This window comes from Phaethon lepturus, unplaced genomic scaffold, assembly GCF_000687285.1.
Source record: "Phaethon lepturus isolate BGI_N335 unplaced genomic scaffold, ASM68728v1 scaffold951, whole genome shotgun sequence".
Lineage (NCBI taxonomy): Eukaryota > Metazoa > Chordata > Aves > Phaethontiformes > Phaethontidae > Phaethon > Phaethon lepturus.
The window spans coordinates 112,145-134,997 of record NW_010515380.1 but is presented as its reverse complement, the minus strand read 5'-3'; the positions used below and the strand labels follow the sequence as shown (position 1 = coordinate 134,997).

Genomic DNA, 22,853 nt, shown 5'->3' with positions numbered 1-22,853 from the left:
TCAGCAGGATGCTCGGCTGATATAAATCAGTGTGGCTTGCTCGGCTTGGGTGACTGTCTGTTGATTTACTCCAGCTGAGAATCTAGTTCCTCATGTTTATTTGGGTATATATTTTGAAGACTAACACAAAAATATTATGCTCAGCTAAGTAAGAAATGATGTGGCAAAAGATTAGGACATCCTGGTAGAGCTTTAAAATCAAGACCAAATCTATTTTTTACCCTTCCTGCTCTCTGATTCCAACAGTTCCCCCAAATCCCACTGAAAACCCCAGTTTGAAAGCAGGGGCCACAGAGAGATTACTTGTGCAGTGTCACATTTTTGTCCTGTTTGCCTTCTCTTCTAAAGGAAGCAGTAATTCTTCAAATGATGCCTTCACTGCAGTGCTGCCCTTTTACGTCCTTTTCACCAGTGGAATTCCCCTGGGGCTAATTCCTGAGCCTCAACCATGTTATTTGCTCCCAAGTGAGTTTACAGTGTTTCATTTGGGAAGTGTTAGCACTTCAGTTTTCCTTCAGTTTTGCAGAGGGAAAGGTGAAATATTGAGAAAGACCTATGAAAAAGGCGCATTTCAGGTTTGGCATTACAGACTTCTGTTCCTCCGTGCCTGCTATCTGGCTGGTGGTCAGTTCAGCATTCTGCATGGCAACAAAAACCCGTGAAGGCCTTTTGGCCTTCTTCCCCTTACTTCTGCCTGGACGGAGTTCACGTAGGTCCCTCCTCTCTCTAGAACACCTCCCATACTCAACTGTATCGTATTTAGGACTTTTGTAAACTCACACATTAATGACACTAATTACATAAATCACACACTCCGCAGCAATGTGAGAGGGTGTATTTATTTATATGGAGATGAGCTGCTACACCAGACTGGCTGCAAGTGGCTCTTCTGCAATGACTTCTTACTGATGAATTTAGTATCACTCGTGAGATAAATTTATGTGTAGGAAGTAGAGGACTGGAGCGTGCCCTGTATACATCCCCGTGCACTGTATTTCTGTTCACGAACGAAGCTCTGCTCTTCGTTCTGACAAGAGAATACAAGAAAGAACATCTGGCTCTTTTTGTTTGGTTTTCCCTTTCCCTTTCTCATCTTCTTTTTAAATCCCTTTTCCTCTTAGAGATGTGTGCTGAAGATGCAGAAGGACACATGGTAGTTCTATCCAAAAAATACAATTTTGGCATGTGGTAGATAAATGCGAGAGCAGAGGCTCAGTTCTCTGCTTTTGATGGAAAGTGTCCTTGCTGGTATAAAGAACCTTTAAAAACCTCCAGCTAAATCTGATTCCAGAGGTCAGACATCAAATCTCACCTGCGCAATCTCCTGGTGCACATCATTCTGCTACTCTTGATCTCTGTTTCTGTTTAATGATATTTATCCAAACTCCTATTTCCCTTTTTATTGGAAAAAATAATAATTAATTGAAAGAGGACAGTCCTTCACTTGATGGAACAAGATGTTTTAGGCTCTGTTCTGCAATATTACAGACTCATTTTGTAAATAAAATGGGACTATAAATCCAATGATTTATCTGAGTTTAGTCTGGCCCAATCTCTTTATTATCCTTATGCTGTGGATCATCTGCCCTGCAAGTAGCCATATGATACATGACAGAAATAAAGATGCAGTTGACAATGGCAAAGCAGTTTCTATTTCACAAGTTGAAACTGAATAATAAATCCTGCAAATAATGGTGAGGCTCCTCATACCATCTTAGACATTTCAGCGCCAGAAGCCAGACCTTACAATGATTGAGAGCAATCTCAACTTTACCAAGGGCGTGCAGTAGAAACTCTGATGCCCATTCAGGACTCTAGGCTGCCTTCTGCAGTGCACGGAAGAGACACGTAAGCAAGACGTTGGGGGAGACTGGAGGCTGCTCAGACCTCTGGCTGGGCATTAGGGGATTTTGAATTAAATGGGAACAAAGGGACTGTAAAGCAGAGAAGCTGAATTGCCTGGAGGGTTTTGGCCTAGAAAGGTTTTTGGTGGAAAGATATTGTAAATGGTCCCGATCTGTACTTCTCCTCCGTCATTTTCTATTCAATATTTTCGCAATTCCACTCTGAGTGGAAACACAAGCTGAGTTGAAATGGCCCTTCACATAGCTCTGCTTCTTACCAGCAAGTAAACCTTCCCTCTCAGAGCAGATACTTGTCTGAGACTGCCCACGGACACTCATTTGGCCACCTCAAATCTCTCAAGAACCTTTTCTTTCTCTTTGGTTTTACCCTCCCTTTTACTGTTACCCCCATTTATACCCCCTCTCTTCTCTCTTTCTTCTTATTGCTCTGCTCCTTAGCTGACAAGCCCATCCCTATCCCCACATCTCCTGTTCCTCATACTTGGGCAGGTGTCTCTTCCGTCAATCCCATCACTGATTCCAGGCTTGCTGCACCACTTTCTTCCTATACTGGGTTTCCCCGCTCAGTACACAAACCCAGATTACCACAGTGATAACCAGGCATGTTAGCTACTGAATATATTGCTTCTAGTTGTCTCTATTAATTTTCTATTAATATGTTTCCAAGAGGCTATTCCTCCTGTCCCTCAACTCCTGTGCTATGTATGACAGGCAGAACTCATCTCACCTCACTTTTGACATGCAGGAGTTAGATGTCAAGGTCTGACCCCTACAGAATCTCCTTACAGTCAACAGAGAGAAAGGACAGGAAGGGCCCATGTGTCCCCACTGGCTGTAAAGAGAAACAGCTGTGATTCACAGCTAGGTATCTCATCTTTAGACTTCCGTTTTGGGGAACGTGACTGTCACCCAACAAAACAACCTGAACAGCAACCAGAATGGTGATCAGAAAATGGAAAGATTTAGAACTGACCACTTTTACCCTTTTTGTGTGCTCAGAGCTAGGGAAGCAGAAAAGTCTGCGGAGTAAAATGCTGGTTGCTCCTTTTGAACTTGCAACTGTCTAAAAGCAGTTATGGAAGAGATCATATGACGTGAGGTCAATAATAGTAGAGGACTAAACTCAATCAGCCAGGGGGTTTCTCCCAGCCCTATGTTCATAAAGACACATATCCTCATCCTTAGGGGAAGAACAGTAAAAATACGATTGGTATGTCCCTGCTCTGTAGCTAAAGGCAATTGAAAAATCTGAAATACTTTGAGCATGAGGGTCTCCCAGCTGGCTTGGTGCAGCTAAGAACACTATAAAAGGAAACGTACTGTAATGGTTTTGGCATTGAACCCCTGCTGACCTAACTCTATCTGGATGTATCTGACTTTGTCAACAGAATACTTTGAATATTTTGCTGAGTTTGCTCTCTATTCCTGGACTTTTCTTTCTTTGCTAAGTAAATACAACCTTTTGTACCATATCTTGTGAAATGGCGAATGCCGTTAACCCTCAGTGGCAACAGTCAAGCATAAGCAGTGCAGATATGGGTAGAAGCTGGGAGTCCTGAGCTCTGATTCAATAGACATGAAGATCTCTTTGAGGTAGGCTATTGTATACAAATCAACAGGACTGTTAGAGCTACAAGAATTCAATTTGTAGCTGGATACAAATCCCAATACAGCAAACCATTAGTATTGGCACCAAGTCTCAAATGACCAGAGGGGTAGTGATGCTGGCCCCAGCATGAGATATAACAATCTTGAAATAATTCTGGTAGTAAGTACAAAAAGCTCCACCATTGCTTGTTTAGGGTGGCTGTTCAGAAAAAAAAATATCAGCCGAGTCCCTGGAGTAAAGTTCATACCTGATCCAGACAGTTGTTCCGTAAGTAGCGTAGTGCTTGCTGTATGCTCTGGGGAAGAGGCTGTCCTGTTCTCTGGACGTGAACTATCAGAGGCACACCAAAGACGTTCTTGTCCTTGTAGTCAGGGACTTTCATCCTTTTCATGAACTTTGGCACAGACCTGAAAATTAACATGAACAGGCTGCATGAACATATCATGGTATTTACACAGTCTCTCTGAGTAACACTGCTGGCAGAAATTGGTAACTGGGGCCACCTCCTTTTTTATAAAGATGGTGAAATAATGTTTAATGCACAATACATGGACACTTTGAATCTGTATAACTGATGGATTTCTTGATAACTTTTGTAAGAGGTGGCCTCTGGCTCTAAGATATAGCATAACGATCTGTTCTAACAAAAAATTTTACTACGCAGTTGTCATCCAGCTGAAGGCACTATGGTTTAAAGCATCCATTAGGGACTTAAAGGAATGGCACAGCAAAGCATAATAGAGAGGGTATCTGAGAGAAAAGGAGGTTCAGTCCTCTAACATGCTGAGAGATTTTTATATTACCAGTTACATGATTTAGTATTTCTATTGACTAACAATTTACAGTAATAAATGATGGTGGGAAATCCCTATGTGCCAGATTCATCCCTGGTGTTATATGATTTATTTTAGTTGAGTAACTTAAGTGAAGCTAGTGTGCTTGCTTTCTTCCAAAAATGATGGTGAAAACAAGAACAAACTGGATTCCCTTTGTGGGAGTCATGACTGCAGTGGAATTAAAAAAAAAAAAAAAAAAAAAAGGATGACTATGACCTGAATGTGACAAAGATTTTTCTCATCTGTGTGGGAAGGAGATAAAATTTGGATTAAATGACCTACTGAAGGAGTACAGCGTATAACTTTACAGCTATTTAGAGTCCCACTCTTATAAATCCTTAGAGACTGATTATACAAACTGAAGAAATATTTGTCATGAGGGAAAACCTCTGAACAAACAGCAGGATCTAGAATTTGCTGTATTCTAGTCTGCTTATTTGGAGTTGGTTATGGTGAGATTCATTTCAGTACAGATGTTGTCAGCTAGCCACAGGGAGCTGCACCAAAGGAGAACAGAAGTCTGGGGGTTCATCTTATTAAATTAGCTCACTAATGGAGATTTTTTAGAAAGAGTTAGCAGTCCAGGCTGCCTTTATACCCACTGTGGAGTGAGGGACCTCTTCGAGTGTGACCCAAACCCTCAGCCTTGGATAGAATGAGCTGCCTTCGGAGTTGTCCGTCTTTGTTCACTGACCATAGACAGCTGACCTGGCTTGCTCAGATTAGACTTACAACTTTTCAGAGTGGCTGATGTCAGTGAGGTGGATCTTACATGTAGTCCCTTGTATCTGTTTTTCCATTTCTGAAGGCAAACTTTGTCTTATCCAGCTCACAGCTGAATTTAGTGGGATTTTGGTGAAGTGCTTTGAACATGGCAATCACAATGTAAATATCAAGTTGTATTATTTTTGGACTCGGTGTCTCTGTATATTATGGAAAGTTTCTGTTATCCTTTTATTATTTCTCAGATACTTATAATCTCTTATCTATGACCATTTCCATTCCAGTATACCTCAGTCTGCATGGCCCATCAGGGTTCATATACTATTAAACACGCAGACTTCTGTAGCCAGTTGCTACAGAAGGAGCCACGTTGCCAACATTCATGTCCGTCTGCTCTTCACTCCACTCTCTGAGTGACCAGGTAGCTGTTACAGCTGCTACAGCTGCAAGCTCCCTCTAAAACAGGTTCGGGACTAGGCTAAAGCTTGCATCTTTTGATCTGCAGAGAAATGTCCCATAACTGTTCTAACCCTTCTTTTAAAGCACAAACAAACCAATATTGAACACATGAAGTATCATCACCAGCTGTTTCTTTTCAAGTCACAAAACGAATTCTGAGGAGGACTTACTGTAAACATTTCCTACTTTTAATCACTCTCTCCTACTCCTGTTTATTTTTCTGGAACTGGAGTGTTGGTAGAGAGGCCAGGGTTGTCTCTCTGTTACAGAACAGGAATGAAGTCAGATTTCCAGGATCTATTTCTGATTTTGCCACTGAGTCACTAGGCAGCAATGGATTAAAAGGGACAGTTTCAAATTCTACAGTTGAAGTCAATTGCTTCCCCTAATTGCATTTACTAAAATTACTACCAGAATAATGGAATCAGGAGAAACTATTTTCTTCTAAAAATATCCCTTTTCCAGTTATTGATGGTACTCACCAGGTCCAGCCATGTTTGTTTGACATGGAGTACTTTTCCATGATGGCAGTAAGACGAAGCAGAGAGAATTTCTGCAGTAGATTCAGTTGGGCTGCTGACTGATTGCTGATGTGAAGTGATGCGATGGAGTGGCTCAGGCGATGAGAGATTTGGAAACTATGCCATCGCAATCGCCTTTAGCAAAAAAAAAAAAAACCAACAATAGAAAAATCAGACAACTGCCTTTAACTGGCCAGAAAAAGACAGTATACTGTGAGACAGGGCTGGGCAATAAAAAAAATGTATAGAAACATACAAACACACATTCTGGCTCGTGGTGTATCAACTGAAAGAAAATGTAGCTCAGAGGCAAATAAAACAGTTTGCTCAATCTCTTTAATTTTGGAAATGCCCAAGCTTTGGTTTTTTAATGTTAAATTCACAAGTGGATGTGGGTCCCGTCCATGTACCCAGGGAAGCAGTGCTGCCTGCTATGCCCTTTAGCCCACACGTTTCCAACAGGATGTGGGAGATCCAGATTCAGATGTTCTCTGCCTGACTCAGAACTGGGGTTTGATGCCTGGTCCCTCAACTCCCAGGGGACCGGCCTGACCACCAAGGTATTTGGAGATGGGGTTCTCCAAATATCTCTGTTATTGAATACTGAAGGATTTTTTGGAGAAGGGATTGAACTCTGTGTCTCCTTGGCAAGAGCCGTAACCACCAAGCTATTGAGCCACTCACATCTTCTCTTTACTCCAATGCACTTTCTCTATATACTGGATACATGAGAAAAAAACTCGTTTAAGTTTCTTGTTTTGCTAAACATGAGTTCTGGCTCAAATCCTAAAAAACTTGGCACTGATCATTTACTCAGTAGTTTCCTCGAGTTCACTTGCTTGTGATGGTGGTGAGCAAGCACGGGCAGCAGTAAACCATGGCACAGCAGAATCCTCTGTGAGGATGTGACAAGACTGGCGGCAGATCAGAAATACCAGGTATTTTCTCATGCTTTTGCATGTACAAAGCCACCCTATACACAGTAATATGGATCCAAAAAGGCCTTTACCCGGGACCGTGCTCCCTTGGCTCAACAGGGGCTCATCCTTCTGACTTATGTCTGCAAACTATTAACAAAAACCCGCTTTTCGCTTTTATGAAGAAGTTAATTGTATTCCATCATTTCATCCCATCATGTAAGGGACTGAGACAGGGTAGGGAAATTCTCTTTGAGCACAAAGGGACACATTCTTAAAGCAGATCAGTACATAAAAAAAGTGCACAAGGCTCCTAATGCATAAATACTGGGGTGTGCAACTTAGAAGACAAATTGAAAATACATCCCACAACACATACAGGGTCCCACTATGTAATCAGTGGATCAAGAGAGAAAAAAAATACCTTAGTCTGCTCTGTTAAACCAATTCTCCATTGATTCCACATGAGAATTTCCATACCAGGATGTCCCTTCTCCCAGTGTCCCGTCCTTCCCTGGGAAGTCCCCATCCCCATACAGGATTACAACTGTAATGGTAACCTGCACTTTCTGACTCCCAGGCTGAGTGCCTCTGCTTCATTATACCGTATTACACACTGTGTGGATTGCTGTACAAAAATTTTGCTACCTACCTGCTTGGCCTTGTGAGTGATGCTCCCACCCCAGAGTCTCTCCTGTCCCTAACGCCAGTGGCTTCAGATTCATTCAGGGATGCTCCATCTCTGTCCATGTCACTTGGTGTGGTCCGGCCATCAGAGACAGAGTTTCCTTCAAAATCAAGAGTGATCTGTGTGGGTGACTGGAAAGGCAATGACGGAGATTCCCTGACTGACACATCATCAGCTGGAAGACCTGGCAACACATTCTTTGACCAGCCATCTACCACCTCCTGGAGTCCATTGACATGTTGCAAAATGTCATCTAAATGAGGAAAAAGGACATCTTTCTCTAAGTCCAGGAGGTCCCCAGTACTAGCATACAAGTGGGAACCTGGCACATTGTCATAAATACTAATTCTGCTCTCTTTAGGACAGCAAGCCATCAATCCGGACTCTTTTGGAGTAGAGCAATTCTGCTTTCCCAAAGAGATGCTGCCTGTCCTCCAGTTTACACTGTTGCTGTTGTCTGTAGGTGAGAGGCTTTCAATAGAAAGTGCCTTTGGGAAGGTCCCCGGTTTGTGATCCTTGGGAATATGCACAACCAAGTTCTCTTGGGAATGAAATTCATTTTTGCGGTTTTGGTCCACCACTTGCCGTAAGGCTGTTCCTGCCAGAACATCTAGGTCCTCCAGGTACATTCCACCTCTCTTGTTTGCTTCATGGCATTTGCGTTCCTTCAAACACGGTGTGCTCACCCCACTGCTGCTGTTTTCGGACTGACTACTGTCACTGCTGGATTTGGCAGAAAATGAAAGTCCTCTTTTGACTGAATCTTGTCCTAAGTTTTGGAGATCGCCATTGACTATCTGTACACAGTGCATGTCTTTCAAGGATTTTGGCTCATACTGAAGAACAGGTCCGCTTATCTCTAAAGGACCTGTTCTTCCCGGGCCTTTTAGTTTTCCATGCACACCTTTTGCTTTTAATGTCTCCATGCGTTTTAAAAAGGTTTTTGCTTTGGTTCGTGTTGGTTTCTCATTCTTCAGGTTGTCCTTTGGGGGCAGCGTGGTGTTTATCGCAGTGGAGTCTTGCAGCAGTATGCCTTCTACATCATGCTGGCCAGAGCAGTCGCAGGTCTCCCTGGCAGTACTGCTGATGCCGGATTGACTCCTGTTGTCACTTCCCCCACTGCTCTCGCTGTGAATAGATGAGACCTCAGGTTCACTCAGATCTGTAAGGACGCTCTCACTGCTTGTGGTATTTTTCATTTTAATGTCCCCAGAAGATCCATGTCTGTCTGGTCGGTGAAGCAAAGCGTCAATGTCGTCCACCCGAGACCATCGTCTGCTGGTTCTTTGGAAAGTCCATTTATTACTGATAGCACAGAGGTCTTCTTCATCTGAATCTTCACTCTGGAAAACAGCAAATGGCATGTGTTAAAAGCAGGTGCTTTTATTAGTTATTTGAATTAACGTGATTGTGCCGCTCCATGTGAGCAACAGGTGGTAAAAGTCTCAGTGAACCTAGCTTATGAAAGATTGGTCATCAGTCCTTTCATAACAACCTCTTTCACTTAATTGTAAAGACTGCAGGCAAGCATTTTAACAAGTAAGGAATAAAAACCTGCTCGATGTTAGGGAGCTCATGAGTCCCACTGATGCCTCTTGGCTTCTGTGGGGCAGATTGCCTGTGCACTGAACTGTGCAGGACTGATGCCTGTAGTGACAGTTTAGAAGAAAAAGGGTTTTGAAAGGTCCAGGTAGAGGGATCCTGACTTGCAGGGATGCTGTTAAGATACGCACCGTAAAGACTGGGAAGTAGCTGGGTACTACGGCAATGATGTGAGCCATTTAAGAAACCAAGACAACAAATGTCCAATGCTGCACATAGTTTTGCAGTGAGAACTAAGTAAACATCTGTAAACTTCACAGACCAGGTACATCTAACAAGATTTATGTTTCAGGAACATAACTACAGATAAATAGCCATGATGCTTAAAATAACAACAAAAAAATAGTATTTGGTGGTAGTACTTAGGGTGGGTCTGAGCGCAAGCAAAGGAAGGCAGCGAAGGCAGTCATGGGGGTGTGGGGAGGAGGAGCAGCCAGGCTCAGTCCTGGCTGGGGCAGCATCTACAGTTGAGGTGAGCTTTCCTACAGTGGCAACCCCTACCTTCATGGCCTTTGCCATCAGAGGAACCCCAGACTTGATGATCTCCAGCCTGCCTTACTGTCTCCACTCCCCCCCACTCCCAAGGCAGCAGCAGCCCCACAGCCTTTTCTGGTCTCATCCCTCATCCTGGGGCACGTGGAGCTGTGCTTATGTTTAGGCAGCTCCAGGACTCTGCAATGCAGACAACATGTGCCTTGAAAAAAAATTGGATAAAAAAGCTCTCACTATGACATTTTTCTCATCTGTTTGCTCAAACAAAAAAGAAAAAACATCTTCAGCATGAAGCACACAGTCAGTGTCGAACTCGCTGTTCTCTAAGGATGCGAAGCCCACAGCTGCTAATGAGTATCCTTCCCCTGACTTTGAACCGGGTTTATACTGCATTATTCTTGTACATTTGTTTTAAAGCAGAACAAACTAACTGCACCTACATGACATCCAAACAGCTCTTCACATTCTTGGAAGCAGTATGAAGGCAGTAAAATATGACAGGCTGTCAGACTAAAATGAGGTGCTAAACCAGAAAGACTATTTTGGGACTGGAAAAACTCTCATTTTAAAAGTCTATTATTAGAAGTATTTTTCTATGAAGTTTTGATGGTAAAGTTGTCTCCCACCTCTGACTAGATCTTCGCTGGCCTGTCTAATTGAAAAATGTAAACCAAATTTTACAAGAACACCCAAAATCTTAAATAATGCAGAACCTCAAAAGGTGGAGATTGGGATCAGTAGTGTGCCAGGTCTCACTACTGCCATAAGCTTTTGCCAGTTTATCACTTCAAGTTGGCCAGATGTTTTAGATCATGTCCAAACCATAAAATAAAATATAGCTATGAAATTTTGGGTTTAGTCGTTCCTCTTTTATCTGTTAACGTTGAGGTCTGCAGTGCTCCTGCAGCTGATGTTAGTTCATAGGAATGAATGGAGAACTTAGTTCTGTGGCTAGCTACAGAGAAAAATTAAGCAGCTAGTGAAGCATCAGGAAAGGGGCTAGAAAAGGCTAAGATTGCTTTGGCCATTTTGTCTGCAGGAAAGAAATGGTGTATCAGACAGCTCGACCTTCATTTTAGCTCCACAGTTTGCTGTATGCATATACGGAGTGAAGGACTGCACAGACTCAGGCACTTAAAAATCCATCTGTTGTGGTCTTAGTAGTGCCACAAAGTGGATATTTTAAAAACCGCAAGGGTATGTACTTTTAAATATTTAGTAATGGTAATTATATCTACAAAGCATACCACTGCTGAAGCGTTGATGGCACCAGCCGTTAGGATAAAAATATATTTTTTTCATTTGTTGTACATCCCAATATGCCAAAGGGACCTTAAAGAAGATTCTTGGCTGACACAAATCCCTGTAGTTGCACTGACATTACCGTATGAACTGACAGTGTTTAGCCTGCATTTTCTTACAAACTGGAATCGATTAAACTAGCCAAAGTGGTAGAGACATTGTGAAAAACACCAAGAGGAGAGCACAGAGTAGAAGACAGAAATAAACATAAATTCAATGATGAATATACTTTAAATCATTCTTAGAAGAAAATAAGTTTGGATTTTTTTTTTTTTTTGAGAAAATAGAGATGAACAGAAATGTATGTTGGTAGTAAACAAGTTTTGCCTCCAACCACAACAAAGAGAGGATTACACTCTGCCCAAGAACCACTCAGAAAATAGAGAGAGTTTTTGGTGTCAAAATTTGCAGCTCAATTAAGAAAAGGTTTAGTTGTTTTTTGGGGTTTTTTTTGTTGTTGTTGTTGTTTTTTTTAATTGGTAACGAAACATACTTGTGTTTCATCAGAAGCAAAATCAGGCAAATGAAGTATCTGGACGCTGAAATGCTGCCATGGTGAGTCACTCCAAGTTCGATTGCACTGTGAGTCCTGTGACATAATGTGCTTTTCTTTTGATGGGATCAGTAGAAATTCTGGAAGCCACGAACATCCTGAATGACCCACTGTTCTTGTTAGATATCAGAGTACCCTGACAAACGAGACTGTCCTAAAAAAAAATGCAGAGAGCACTTTGCCAACCAACATGTCACCAGCTACGGGGACAGTGGATCAAGACTAGGTCTGAAAGCAACGATTCATCTTACGCAGGCGGAGCAGACATCTCGGAGCAGTGACTGTACGGTTCTACTGACCTAGGGTGAAATCAAGTGCACGGCTTTGGAGCATATTCAAAAGTCCATTTAATACCATTATGTTTGGGAAGACGAGAAGGGGCAAGTTTCTTGAGGAGTGACTGATAACATTTGCCAAAGAGAAAGAGGTTTTGATTCACAGATTTGTCACAGTTGATTTAAAATAGTACAGCTTTTTGACTGAGGGTGTACTCGCCTGAGATACGGAGGGATGCTAACAAAAGGCAAAAAGCGGGTTTATTTGCAGTGGAATTCTGCCACATTTTTCCAGCTGGGGGCATGAATTCTCATAAATCGACAGCTGCAGAAGGCAATTAATCCAAAGGCTAATCTCTGTCTCTCCAAATCGCTTACGGACATATTTGCAACACATACATGAGGATTTCTGTATGCATCTTGATGAAGCCAAGGGGCAGAGAGCAGCCCACAGCGGGAATGGTTCGGGTGGGAGAGCAGGCGGTGGGGAACGCTCACGCTGCGCTGGCTTTCACCGTAACCTTGCCGGGCAGCTTGCTTGGCTGTATTTTGATGAATCACTCAAGCAGCTGCGCTAGTCCTGTGCAAACCTGGTACGCTGAACCTCCAAAGCAAGCTGATTTTGCATTTCATTGTTCAGATCACCATAGAGACTGTTAGGAAAGGCAGTATCTACAGCAAAAATGTTTTCTTGGTTCAGTGTACAATTCCAGAGCAAATTTCCAGCTTTTACACTTGCGTTTACATTTCCTCCTGTCAGCAGTCTCTCCTCCCTCTTCTTCTGTCCCCCACACTCTCTTCTACTTTCACATGCTCTGCATCTGTCATCCCAAATATCCTTCATCCCTTCTTTCTCTACATTTTTCTGTGCTCTACTTCTCCCTGGCCTTGTGCACATACGGACCCAACTAGCTTCTTTTCCCCTGAAAGGGTACCAAGTAGGGCAGTCTCATTCCATAGCAGATTAATGGTCATCTGCAAGGAGAGCAGCTGTGGGTTTCAACCCATTCAGAACTGTGAGGAGTGGCAGAAAAAAATAATAAAACCCAACCCAACATAATCAAGACACTTAAAGAAGCAAGCAAGGAAGAATACAAATCTCACACCAAATCCAAAATACTTGTTGAAGAAAAGAAGGACAGGAACTAAACAAAATTTCCAGAGGATAATCAGCATTCATCTATAGGTTGCTTTTTGTAATTCTGTCTCTCATGCAGCTCCAGTATCTCTGCGTGAACACAAGTACACGGGCCCAAGGATGCAAACCAGACACTGCTCCAAGCAGGTCATTGACACAATCAATGGAGTTAGTTCTTGCTGAAACGTAAAGTTATCATGTAGTCAGGGGATTTTACTACTCCTTTTCTCAGGTGTGATGTGGGTGTTTGATGTGGAAAGTGCACTTATCAAAGATAAGAAAAATCCATCAGGTCTGAAGAGAAGAGTGGCTCCAGTGGATGGACAAAACACATGCTAAAGAGCCTACATACACAGCAGAACAAATGGGCACATGCAGAAGGCACGATATCTGGACATTAAAACCATTCTTCGTTCAAGTTCCCTCAAACAGTAAATAGAATATGAATAGGCTGAATCTGCAATGATACCAAAAATGCACCTCCCAGAGGCAGTCTTTAAAAAGCATTAGACAAACACTCTGAGGAAGGAAAAACAGACACCAAGATTTCTCAGAGTTGACAACTACCATTGAACACTACTGAAGGGCTTGGGGGAATTTGTCACCAGAAAGTCAAACGTTCAACAGTTAACGCTGGACGTGTTACAAAACTCTCAAAACCAATAGGCAGCTTCTGCAATCCTTGCCGAAACCCTTCAAGCTCAAATAATTCCCATGTTACACAGGAGCTCGGACAAATGACAGAGTTTATTTTCATATTCTTAACCAGGAATAAGTCAGTACAAGAAATAAAGAAAAGCTATTGTTTTTGTCTGAGCAGCTTCCATTTTTTCCGAGCAGGATTTTCCATTGTGTACTCATACGGCATTGGCAAACAAGCCAGCCTGATGAAACGGCACTGTCTTTTCACCCACTAACTTGAATTGCATATACGTAAAGTTTTATGTACTGTGTGTGCCCTTTTAACACACACACAATTGTTCCTGCTGTATTAGTTACAGTTTTTTTCTATTTTATTTATATTTTCCAGATTCAGCGATCCACATTATCATGTGTCCAGATAATGCTGACACACATGTTCAAAGTCAAATACACTTAACTTACTTTTAAGAGCATTACTGACTTAAAGCCTAAATTGGGGACGTCTTATCACAAAAGCCAGGGCAAAGCCAACACATTTCATGAAGTTTCCTTACCTTTTTTCTTTGGAAGTTCACATCGAGTTTCATTGAGGCGCACTTGTTCAGTGTGTTCAGTCGTCTACAGGGCAAAGCAAATTCAAAAGATTAGCAGCCTCTGATTAAAGGGCATGACTTTTCATAAGTTCAAAAGCTTTTCTCTTATCTGCCTGTAGGGTGCTACCTGCATACAACAGGCTTCAGAAACGATACCGGTTGTATTATTCCAGGTTAATAACAAGACCGCTGCATTAAATGTGTTAGCTTCACATTACTTGATAGCCAGGTTTTATATATTGCCTTTTAATTCATAGACATTTAAGTACTTAGTGAAGGAAATAGATATAAACAAACACCTCTGATGGCTGGGGAAATCATAAAAGAATAAGGAGGCAAGTTGCCTTCTGCAGGAACGTAACATAATTGGTCTAAAATGATTTAAGGTTAATGTTAGGAGATTTCAAAGTACTTGTAAAAGACAAAAGAAAAAGATGCAGTTCCTCACTTTAGGCAGTTAGTACCTCCTTTAAAAAGTTGACATAAAGAAGAACTTTTAGCAATTAGCTTAATGTTTCTTCACTGCTAATAGCTTCTTTCCCATACCTATGGATTTTATAGACAAGTTAATATTTTTAAACAATTTTTTTTAGTTATTTTGGGACATGTTTTGTTTGTAATGATGTTAACCAGGGGCACTGCAATGCTGCTGTTCTTTAAATCCAAGGCTAGCCCGTGATGATAGTGTGTTGAAATGACAATCTGACAAAGATGGAAGGTGAATGCATGTGCATGTGTGCACAAGACAATCAGAGGACAAGAAAACGTGCTTTTTCAATAGTGAACCTACCATGCTAATCATAATCGCTTAGTTTTATTTACACTTAAAGGCCCTGACTAATGAAAGCATCCATCTTCTAAAAGCAGAGGCTCAGAGTTAAATATGTTTGTCTTTTGAACGTTTTCCAGATTTAGGGCTGAATTTCAAAATGAAGAGAGGCAGAGTGAGAGAGCCCTGCGCCCACCGCACTCTTCTGTAGGCTGCCTGCATCTCCTGCGTCTTTGCAGCAAGAGCTGCCCCTGTTGCTCCTGGGTCTCAGGAAGAGGCTGCAAAACTGCAGAACTGGTAACATTTGAAATGCATGTGACAAGTTACAAGGACACATGTAAAAAAATCACATCAATAATATAATCTCTCACGTAACATAAGAACATTATGGCATTAACACATTCCTCCCTAGGAGTCCTAATATTAGAAAGCCTTTCAAATTGCCACCGATAAAGAACCAGCCCACAAAATGTGGATCTTAAAAACAATTCCCTCACAAAATATCACCTGCTCATTTGTAGATAAAGTACTCCTCCCTAACTCAAGCTGATAAACCCGTTATGTCATATGAGAAAAGTCCTGTGCTCATCATATTAATGTGAGTATAATGCATGCACGAGCACACCCCGCATGCATGATAGTAATGTTCTTGTAATAAATTTCAGGCTTTGTGGCTCTGCAGCTATATCTTCAGCCTTCTGCCCACAAATCCTCCTCCTCAGGGATTACATCTATTATTGCAAAGTTCGTCTTTTGCCCAAACATGGAATTTCTAAACCCAAAGTTACATTTTCTTGGGGCCCTGGGGCTGAATAATGTTCAGAGCTTCTTTTGAGTACAAAATGTTTGAGTTTGTGTATTGTCATCGATTCCAAAGATACAGAGGCACGGACACATTTTCAAAGGACTCAAGCCCAACTTTCTGTCCTTGGAGACAGCTTCGTCCAAGAGGCGAGCCGGAGGCTCAGATCAGAGCCCCTGCACCTCTCCATTAGCCGGCCTGTGCCGGAGGGACAAGTTTGTAGCCACATTTCCACACTGACATGCCACTGTGTGCCACGCACCGCTGGACTGTCTGACCACCTGAGCGCTCGCAGCTGAATAACTAAATCCAGCTGCCGCAGTGTCTGCACACCTTTACATGGTGAGCAGCCAGACCAGGGACAGGGAAGAGCTCCCTGCTTCCTTGACCGAAATATGTCCTGCAAGGCTGGCCAGGAGACAGGCGTGAGCTGAATTAATGCCCAGAGACCCAGAAACCCTGAGAAACCACTGCCTCCTCTCAAGCTGCTCCTCAACTCTGAAAACCAAGCCATCGACTCCACCTCCCTTGCCCCCATGAGAGCAGGCACTGAGGAAACTCTCCGGAGAAAGAGGGCCACGGAGCAGGCCCTGGTCTCCACAACAGCCCCTGGCAGGTCATCCTGGCAACTGCTTCCTCAATAGTCTGCCCAACACCCCTACACTCACTGCCTCTTTGCAGCTGTTAAGGAGAAGATGCAGAAGAAAACATTTTAAAGACAGGGAACAGTGCTCCTTCCATTCCCTGCGATGCCGCTTGCCTTCTAAAAACTGAGGAGCAAGCCGCTCGCTTCGGGAGTGAGAAGACAAGAAAGCGACAGCCCTTGGCATATCCGCCTCCCTGTTTGCACCCAGGTACCTCTGCACGTGTCCTGCCGACGGCAGAAAGTGTCGTCGCAGTCCTGTTAAGACGGGCTGCTGCTTCAGCATGGAAGGGTGCAGAAAGCACATGGTGAAACCACCAAGGCCGTCCAAAGCCATCGCTTTCCCGCTAACAGCATTTGAGAGCGAGTTTGTTTCAGCAGGGACTGAGAGGTCAGCTATGTAAAAGTGAATATTGTTATTTAAACTGGAGGCTTGGGAAGCCAAACTATTGTCCTGGCTGCTTTCTAACCTGGCTTTACTATGAAGAATTAGCTCCATCAAAAACAAAACTACTTTTTACTGGGTGCCAGGGACTCAACCTCAGGTTTTAAATTCACCCATCTACAAAACGTCGGCGGGATTTCTGGGGCTCTTCCAATGCTATGGGAAGATTTGCCAGTGAAATTAGAGAAACTAATGATCATATTTGTGAGCCTGCCTGGTACTAACAACTCCAATCAAAGCCAGTTTGTTTCAACTTCTTATGCCTTGTTGATGTGCCAGCGGTGTCAGAAAGCTTTTCTCATCTGTTTAAAGTCATTACATGACTGACAGCCAAGTCCTCAGCAAATCTTTCAAAAAAAAAAAAAAAAAAAAAGTCTCTTGCTACAAAAGGCTGTCACTAATGTCCCAGTCAAAGTGAGAGAAGCACTACACTTTCACATCACTGCTTATAAACATGGGAAAAGACTGCCTGTAATGCTAAGAAAACACAAAATCTGGACTTGAGAAAAGGCAGGAAAAAACACATTAAATGAACACAAGAGAGGTGGCTATATAAAAACCAAATAATCTCAGATGCATTTGAATGCTTGTCAGGGAAGTTCTGCAGTGTTCAGGGGAAGCCTGCAAAATATTTACCACAGCAAGTGCTTCACTGATGTTAATTTTATTTCTTCTCCAGGCCATCACAGGTAAACATTACCTTTGTAGTTTAACACTTATCTCTGTGATGAAACATCATGTCTATGGTGAAACATCACCTCTATGTTGAGAAGTGTCCCTTGAAACAACACTTAAATGTCAGCGGAGCAATTCAGGTGCCCACACAGAGGTATCTGATGCTATTTAAATCTCCTAGAGCATCAAGCCTGGCCTTTAGCTGCTGCAGGTCCTCTTAGTCCAGCCAGCCCACAGAGATATCTTGGGAGATCTAAGATGGCATTAGACACAGGCATTTAGGGCTCTGAATCCCAATATCAGTGCTGTACTTATAAACCCTTATGATGGAAGTTTTTTAGAAGCAGGAAATCTCTGACGTTCATATCAAGGACAGCACTAAGCAGCATTTACAAATAAATACAAGCCTGTAACAATGCAGGATCTGATTAGCTGAAACCTCATGCCTGATGTGTTGTCCTACTTGAAGAGCCATCCAGATAATGGGAAGACAGCTTTAAAGTGACTTGGAGCTCCATGCATTCCCCCGGACCTGTTCTGCAGCTGCTTCCAAGCATCTGGTGGGGAATGCAGCCAGGAGCATCAACTGGTTGTGCAAGAGGAGGCACCAGGAGGAGGCACCATGGGGAGGGCTAGCATAGACAGCACAGCGTCTCCTACCCCTGCAGATCTGCAAATGTCCTCTCTTATGGATTGTGGCCAGGCAGACACATATGCTTCTGTAAAGTCCTCTCTGAGGGAAACATGACACTATTTCTTTCTTTAACCATTATTCCTAGACAAGTTTAGGTGCTGCATGCCCATGCCCCTAGCTGGCTGCTTCTGGTGCTGTGAAATTTGGGGAAGAGGACATCCAGCTCCTTGTGCTGGGCTCTGCTGAGGTCTGAACACTGAATAGGGGTCCTCTCAGTACCGGCAGAGCTGGTGTGCGAAGCTCGTGACGGCATAGCCCTGCTCCACCAGCTTTGTGCGTGAAGAGAATACGCTGTTTTCCACTCCTATGACCATTTGTCATGGCCGCAACGGAGTTACTTTATAGGCTGCATGCTCACATGAGGTGAGTCAACTCTCCCTGAGGTCAATGAGAGCCATTCTACTGACTTCAGAGCAGGGCTTTCCGTGCTGCGTGTGGAGAGCCGGGCTTATCTCCCACCAGCACCCAGAGCAATATGGCTCAGCAGACTGACTATACTAGGCTCCGTACTGACTATACAGCCACCACTTCAAAACTCTAATGGTAGGATGTCCCATGGGTAGTGACCTTTGGAGTATTTACAAGCTATCTAAGAGACACTAGTTATGGAAAAAGAGGCTGCTGGCTGCTGGACACAGTTCAGGTTTTAAGAGCTTGGTTTAGGGGCCTTTGTATCAGACTTACATACTTGTTCTTTATATCCTTAGTCACTGTGTTTACGTGAATACAGAAAGTACAACATGGCTTGGCTTTTCCTTCTCACCTTCTTATCACAGTGGCCACAAAAGTTCCCAGGGCAGAGTTAGTTGCTGCTATTTTGGAAATGACACAGAGATCCAGCTATAAAATTTTCATGCCCAATTATTATTTTGGCAGGCTGACAGCACTCGCCTGCAGATTGCATGGCAATTTTCTATTGTTTGTTACTCAATAAAGTCTGAATGGAATCTCTTGATAGATATGCCTCTAACCCAAAGGCCTCAGATTTGGTCTTTACTCTGCCAAATTTTCAAATGATATTTCAAACAGCAGGAGTGTTAGACTATCTCAGAAAGGTCACTGAAATCTTTTACAACGGGGAGTCAGGCTTTCTGAATAAAACACTACAAGCTGCCTTAAAAAAGAAAAGGTTCCTCTGCATTTGTACCTCATGTTGTCTTGTATACTGCAACGCCATAAGAAAATGGATTATAAAATGAGGTTGAGTGTGATTTCAATACACAAGAGCAGAGAAATTCAGTGTTTGTGCTAGAACAATTACCGTTCAGAGCTAAAACTCTGCTGAAACTGATCATGCACTCTGGCACTCCAGCTTTAAAATTATCCTCCAAATAAAAATGAGAATACCATTTTGTTCAGTACTCTGGGCTGAATACGCTATTAGTCAGTGTGAAGGCTTGGTCATGCATAGCTTTGAGGGCAGGTTTGGGTATTTGCATAATGGAAGTTTGGCTCATGACCTTGGAACCGGTGCATACAGAAATAATAACCAACCTTTTTTTAACTTTCTATTTCATAAAAGTGAATCACAGCTTGCAGCTCTCGTATGATATACTGGCATGCACCTTGTAGTACCATCACCACAGAGCAAAGCAAGGGTAGAAAACCAGCCACAGTGGTCAGCTGAGCTGTGAAGATTTCCAGTGCACTGGAAAACTTGGAAGATGTTGGTTTGATAACTAATACAGTAACAAAGCTGGTACTGGGGGCAGCTGCTGACACTGTTTAGTGTTTCTGATGAATATGAATCTTGACGTTTGGCACAATTGCTTTCACGGCTTGCTCTCAGCTAAAGGTTTGGAGCTGCTGAGTTACAGCAAATTAAATGTCTGCAATCCAAAAACATAACCTGTACATAATACTTGTATTTCTACCAGGCTAGTATATGAGGTGTTATTCCTTTTTTAGATGTAAACTGTTTAAAAACTGCTAATAAAAATTTAAGTCAACAGGTCAAATGATTTATCTTTGAATAAAATAATTTGGAAAGATCTGTGTCTATGCTTGTGTATTACAGGCCTCAGCAGTATCACTCGATTTAGGCTAATATAAAGCATTTTGTCACACGAGTGTATCTCTCCAGCTACCAGTTTATTTTCCAAAATCTATTATTTCAATAAAAGAGAAGAAAAACCACCCAGCCCTTAGCTGTTCATCTCACAAAAAAATCCTCATAAATATATAAACCTAGTGTAATTGTTATAGGTATATCTGTGAGTCTACAGGGAGGCCAGAAGAGCAAGACATGAGTTCCCATTTAGCTGCATCAGCGTTGGATGCCTGGTGACCATAACTGAAGTACTACCATTGCTAATTACTTCAGAGAAGAAAGACTGGGAAGGGTCATAGAGCTATGCAATGACTGCACCTCACCATTTGCTCTCACAAGAAAGGGACGGGGACAGGCATCATATTTGCACTTTTGGATGGTCCTTCAGCTTTGTGGGAAAGGACAGAGAGATCTCAACTGCCTACCACTTTCCAGTTCCCAAACTACAGCAATGTCTTTCATCATGCCAGACTGAAGCAGGACGATGCATGTATGTGTGGGAAGAAGGTTTCTTAGGCATGGGCATAGCAATCCCTGCCACTAAGCTGTACAGAACAACAGTGGATCAAATCTGCAGTTATTCTGCTCCCCGGCATCCTTGAGAGCAATCACTGAAGGATCCAGGTCTTTCCTACTGATTTGTCTTCAGCCACAAAGACTACTGCAGATGTAAAGAGAACATTCTGTTCCCCCTATCTGTAACAGACAAAATGAGAAGCAATAGGTCTCATTTGCAGTTCTGGGAAGGCATTCTAACACCTATGGCCAGGAATTACCTGGATCCTCCAAGGAAGGAGGACATCTGGAATGGAGAGATGGACCAGATCAACTCTCTTCTAGCCCTATTTTCTATGGTTCACAGAAACCCTCTCTGCAGTCCTCCATCACAGAATCACAGAATCACAGAAACACTAGGTTGGAAAGGACCTTCAAGATCATCAAGACCAACCATTAATCCAGCGCCACCATGTCCCCTAAACCATGTCCTGAAGCACCACATCCACACGTTTTTTGAACACTTCCAGAGATGGCGACTCCACCACCTCCCTGGGCAGCCTGTTCCAATGCCTGACCACCCTCTCAGTGAAGAAATTTTTCCTAATATCCAATCTAAACCTCCCCTGGCGCAACTTGAGGCCATTTCCTCTTGTCCTATCCCTAGTTACTTGGGAGAAGAAAGTCACAGACTACTTAATCCCTGCAATGCACAGTATGATGTTCAGTGGAACAGCATATAATTTCTGATGACTTTAGCCACAGTTGCAGAAGGGGAAACAGAGTTTTGACCAATTATCTTGATGTTGGTGTTGTGAAAGTTTCCATAACATGTAATAAAGCCTGCTTGGTTATGGGCCAGATGCTCCTTTGTCCTTGCTGAAGAGGAGAGGAGCAGGACCCAGCTTGTGCTGAGCACCGGAGAAAGAAGAGGGGAACGATGCCTCTGCAACGTGGTCTTGCAAAACTACTGCAGAATCGCTGCTTCTTGAGTCCTGGGGGATAGAACTTGAGCAATGCAATACGGTATGTTCATCACAGGCAGAGCATGAAAAGCTGGATAAACAGTAAACACAAGCCCTCAGGGAGGGGCAAACCAGTGACTAGTTGTAGCAGCTGTAGTACTGCGAGGTTCTGATCCCGCTTGTGCTACTGGTGCCAAAAGGAGAGTACCAAGGGAATCACAGCCGTATGAAAACCACGCCTGCTGCCAGAGAAAGTGCTCGCTGAATTCCGTGCAATGAAGTCTCATCTTTTCTGCTGTGCTTGGACATGAGAGTTACTCATTTGCGACTCAAATGTGACTCTCATTTATTCAGGGTTTGCTTGTACTACTGCTAGTTCTTTCTTAAAACGCAGGTGTTTCCAGTCAATGCGATGTTTTCTGAGTGTAGTGGGTCCTACTCCAGGACTTTCCGTAAGAGAAATTAATTCAGAATGGTATCGTTATAGATATCATTGCTTAATACACGTGGACAAGCAAACATCTATGCTGCTGCTTCTGCTGCTGTGCTAACAATAACAAAACAGCTTATGTTTGTAAATTATCAGAAAAGAAACTTAAGGTGTAATTTACCTGCAAAGAGGTTCTACAAGGTCCTTGTCAAGGAAATCATGATCTTTCTTTACTGCAGCAATGTCAATGGGAAACTGGGAGTCTATAAAAGGAGACACAATATTAAGATGACTGCTTGCTATTCAAATTAAAATACACTGTCTGCATCTAAAATGCTTTGCATGTGCTTGCTCACTGAAATCTAGTATGACCGATTTCACTCAGCTCTGGGTCCCTTCCAGCTGTATCTGTGACCCTTTCAGTCACGTTATTTTTTTTTTTTTCTGCTAAAGATATAGTTGAACATCCTGTACACCAAAGAGAGAGCAAGATTATTTCATTTTGACTTTAACAAGATACTCAATTGTTAGCTGTTCTTTCTAGTGCCTAACACAAACAAATGAGATCAGGGAATTACCACCACACTTTCTTCATCCGCATAAGCAGCAACGTTCTCCATTCCCATCACAGTGACTTAATGAGTTATTTGCTAGACAGACTTTTCCCATG

General features: G+C 42.7%; 1 protein-coding gene across 2 annotated transcripts in view; it reads right to left on the bottom strand.

The window, feature by feature from the left end:
* The window catches only part of STARD13 (StAR-related lipid transfer (START) domain containing 13), a 121,641-nt gene that overhangs the window by 11,331 nt on the left and 87,457 nt on the right, over positions 1-22,853 (bottom strand). For both annotated transcript variants that reach the window (XM_010295739.1, XM_010295740.1), the window contains exons 3-7: positions 22,365-22,446; positions 14,177-14,240; positions 7,583-8,961; positions 5,975-6,148; positions 3,722-3,881 (exon numbers count right to left, since the gene is read on the bottom strand). In XM_010295739.1, the coding sequence (XP_010294041.1) occupies positions 3,722-3,881; positions 5,975-6,148; positions 7,583-8,961; positions 14,177-14,240; positions 22,365-22,446 (1,859 nt within the window). The remainder of the gene's footprint in view (positions 1-3,721; positions 3,882-5,974; positions 6,149-7,582; positions 8,962-14,176; positions 14,241-22,364; positions 22,447-22,853) is intronic.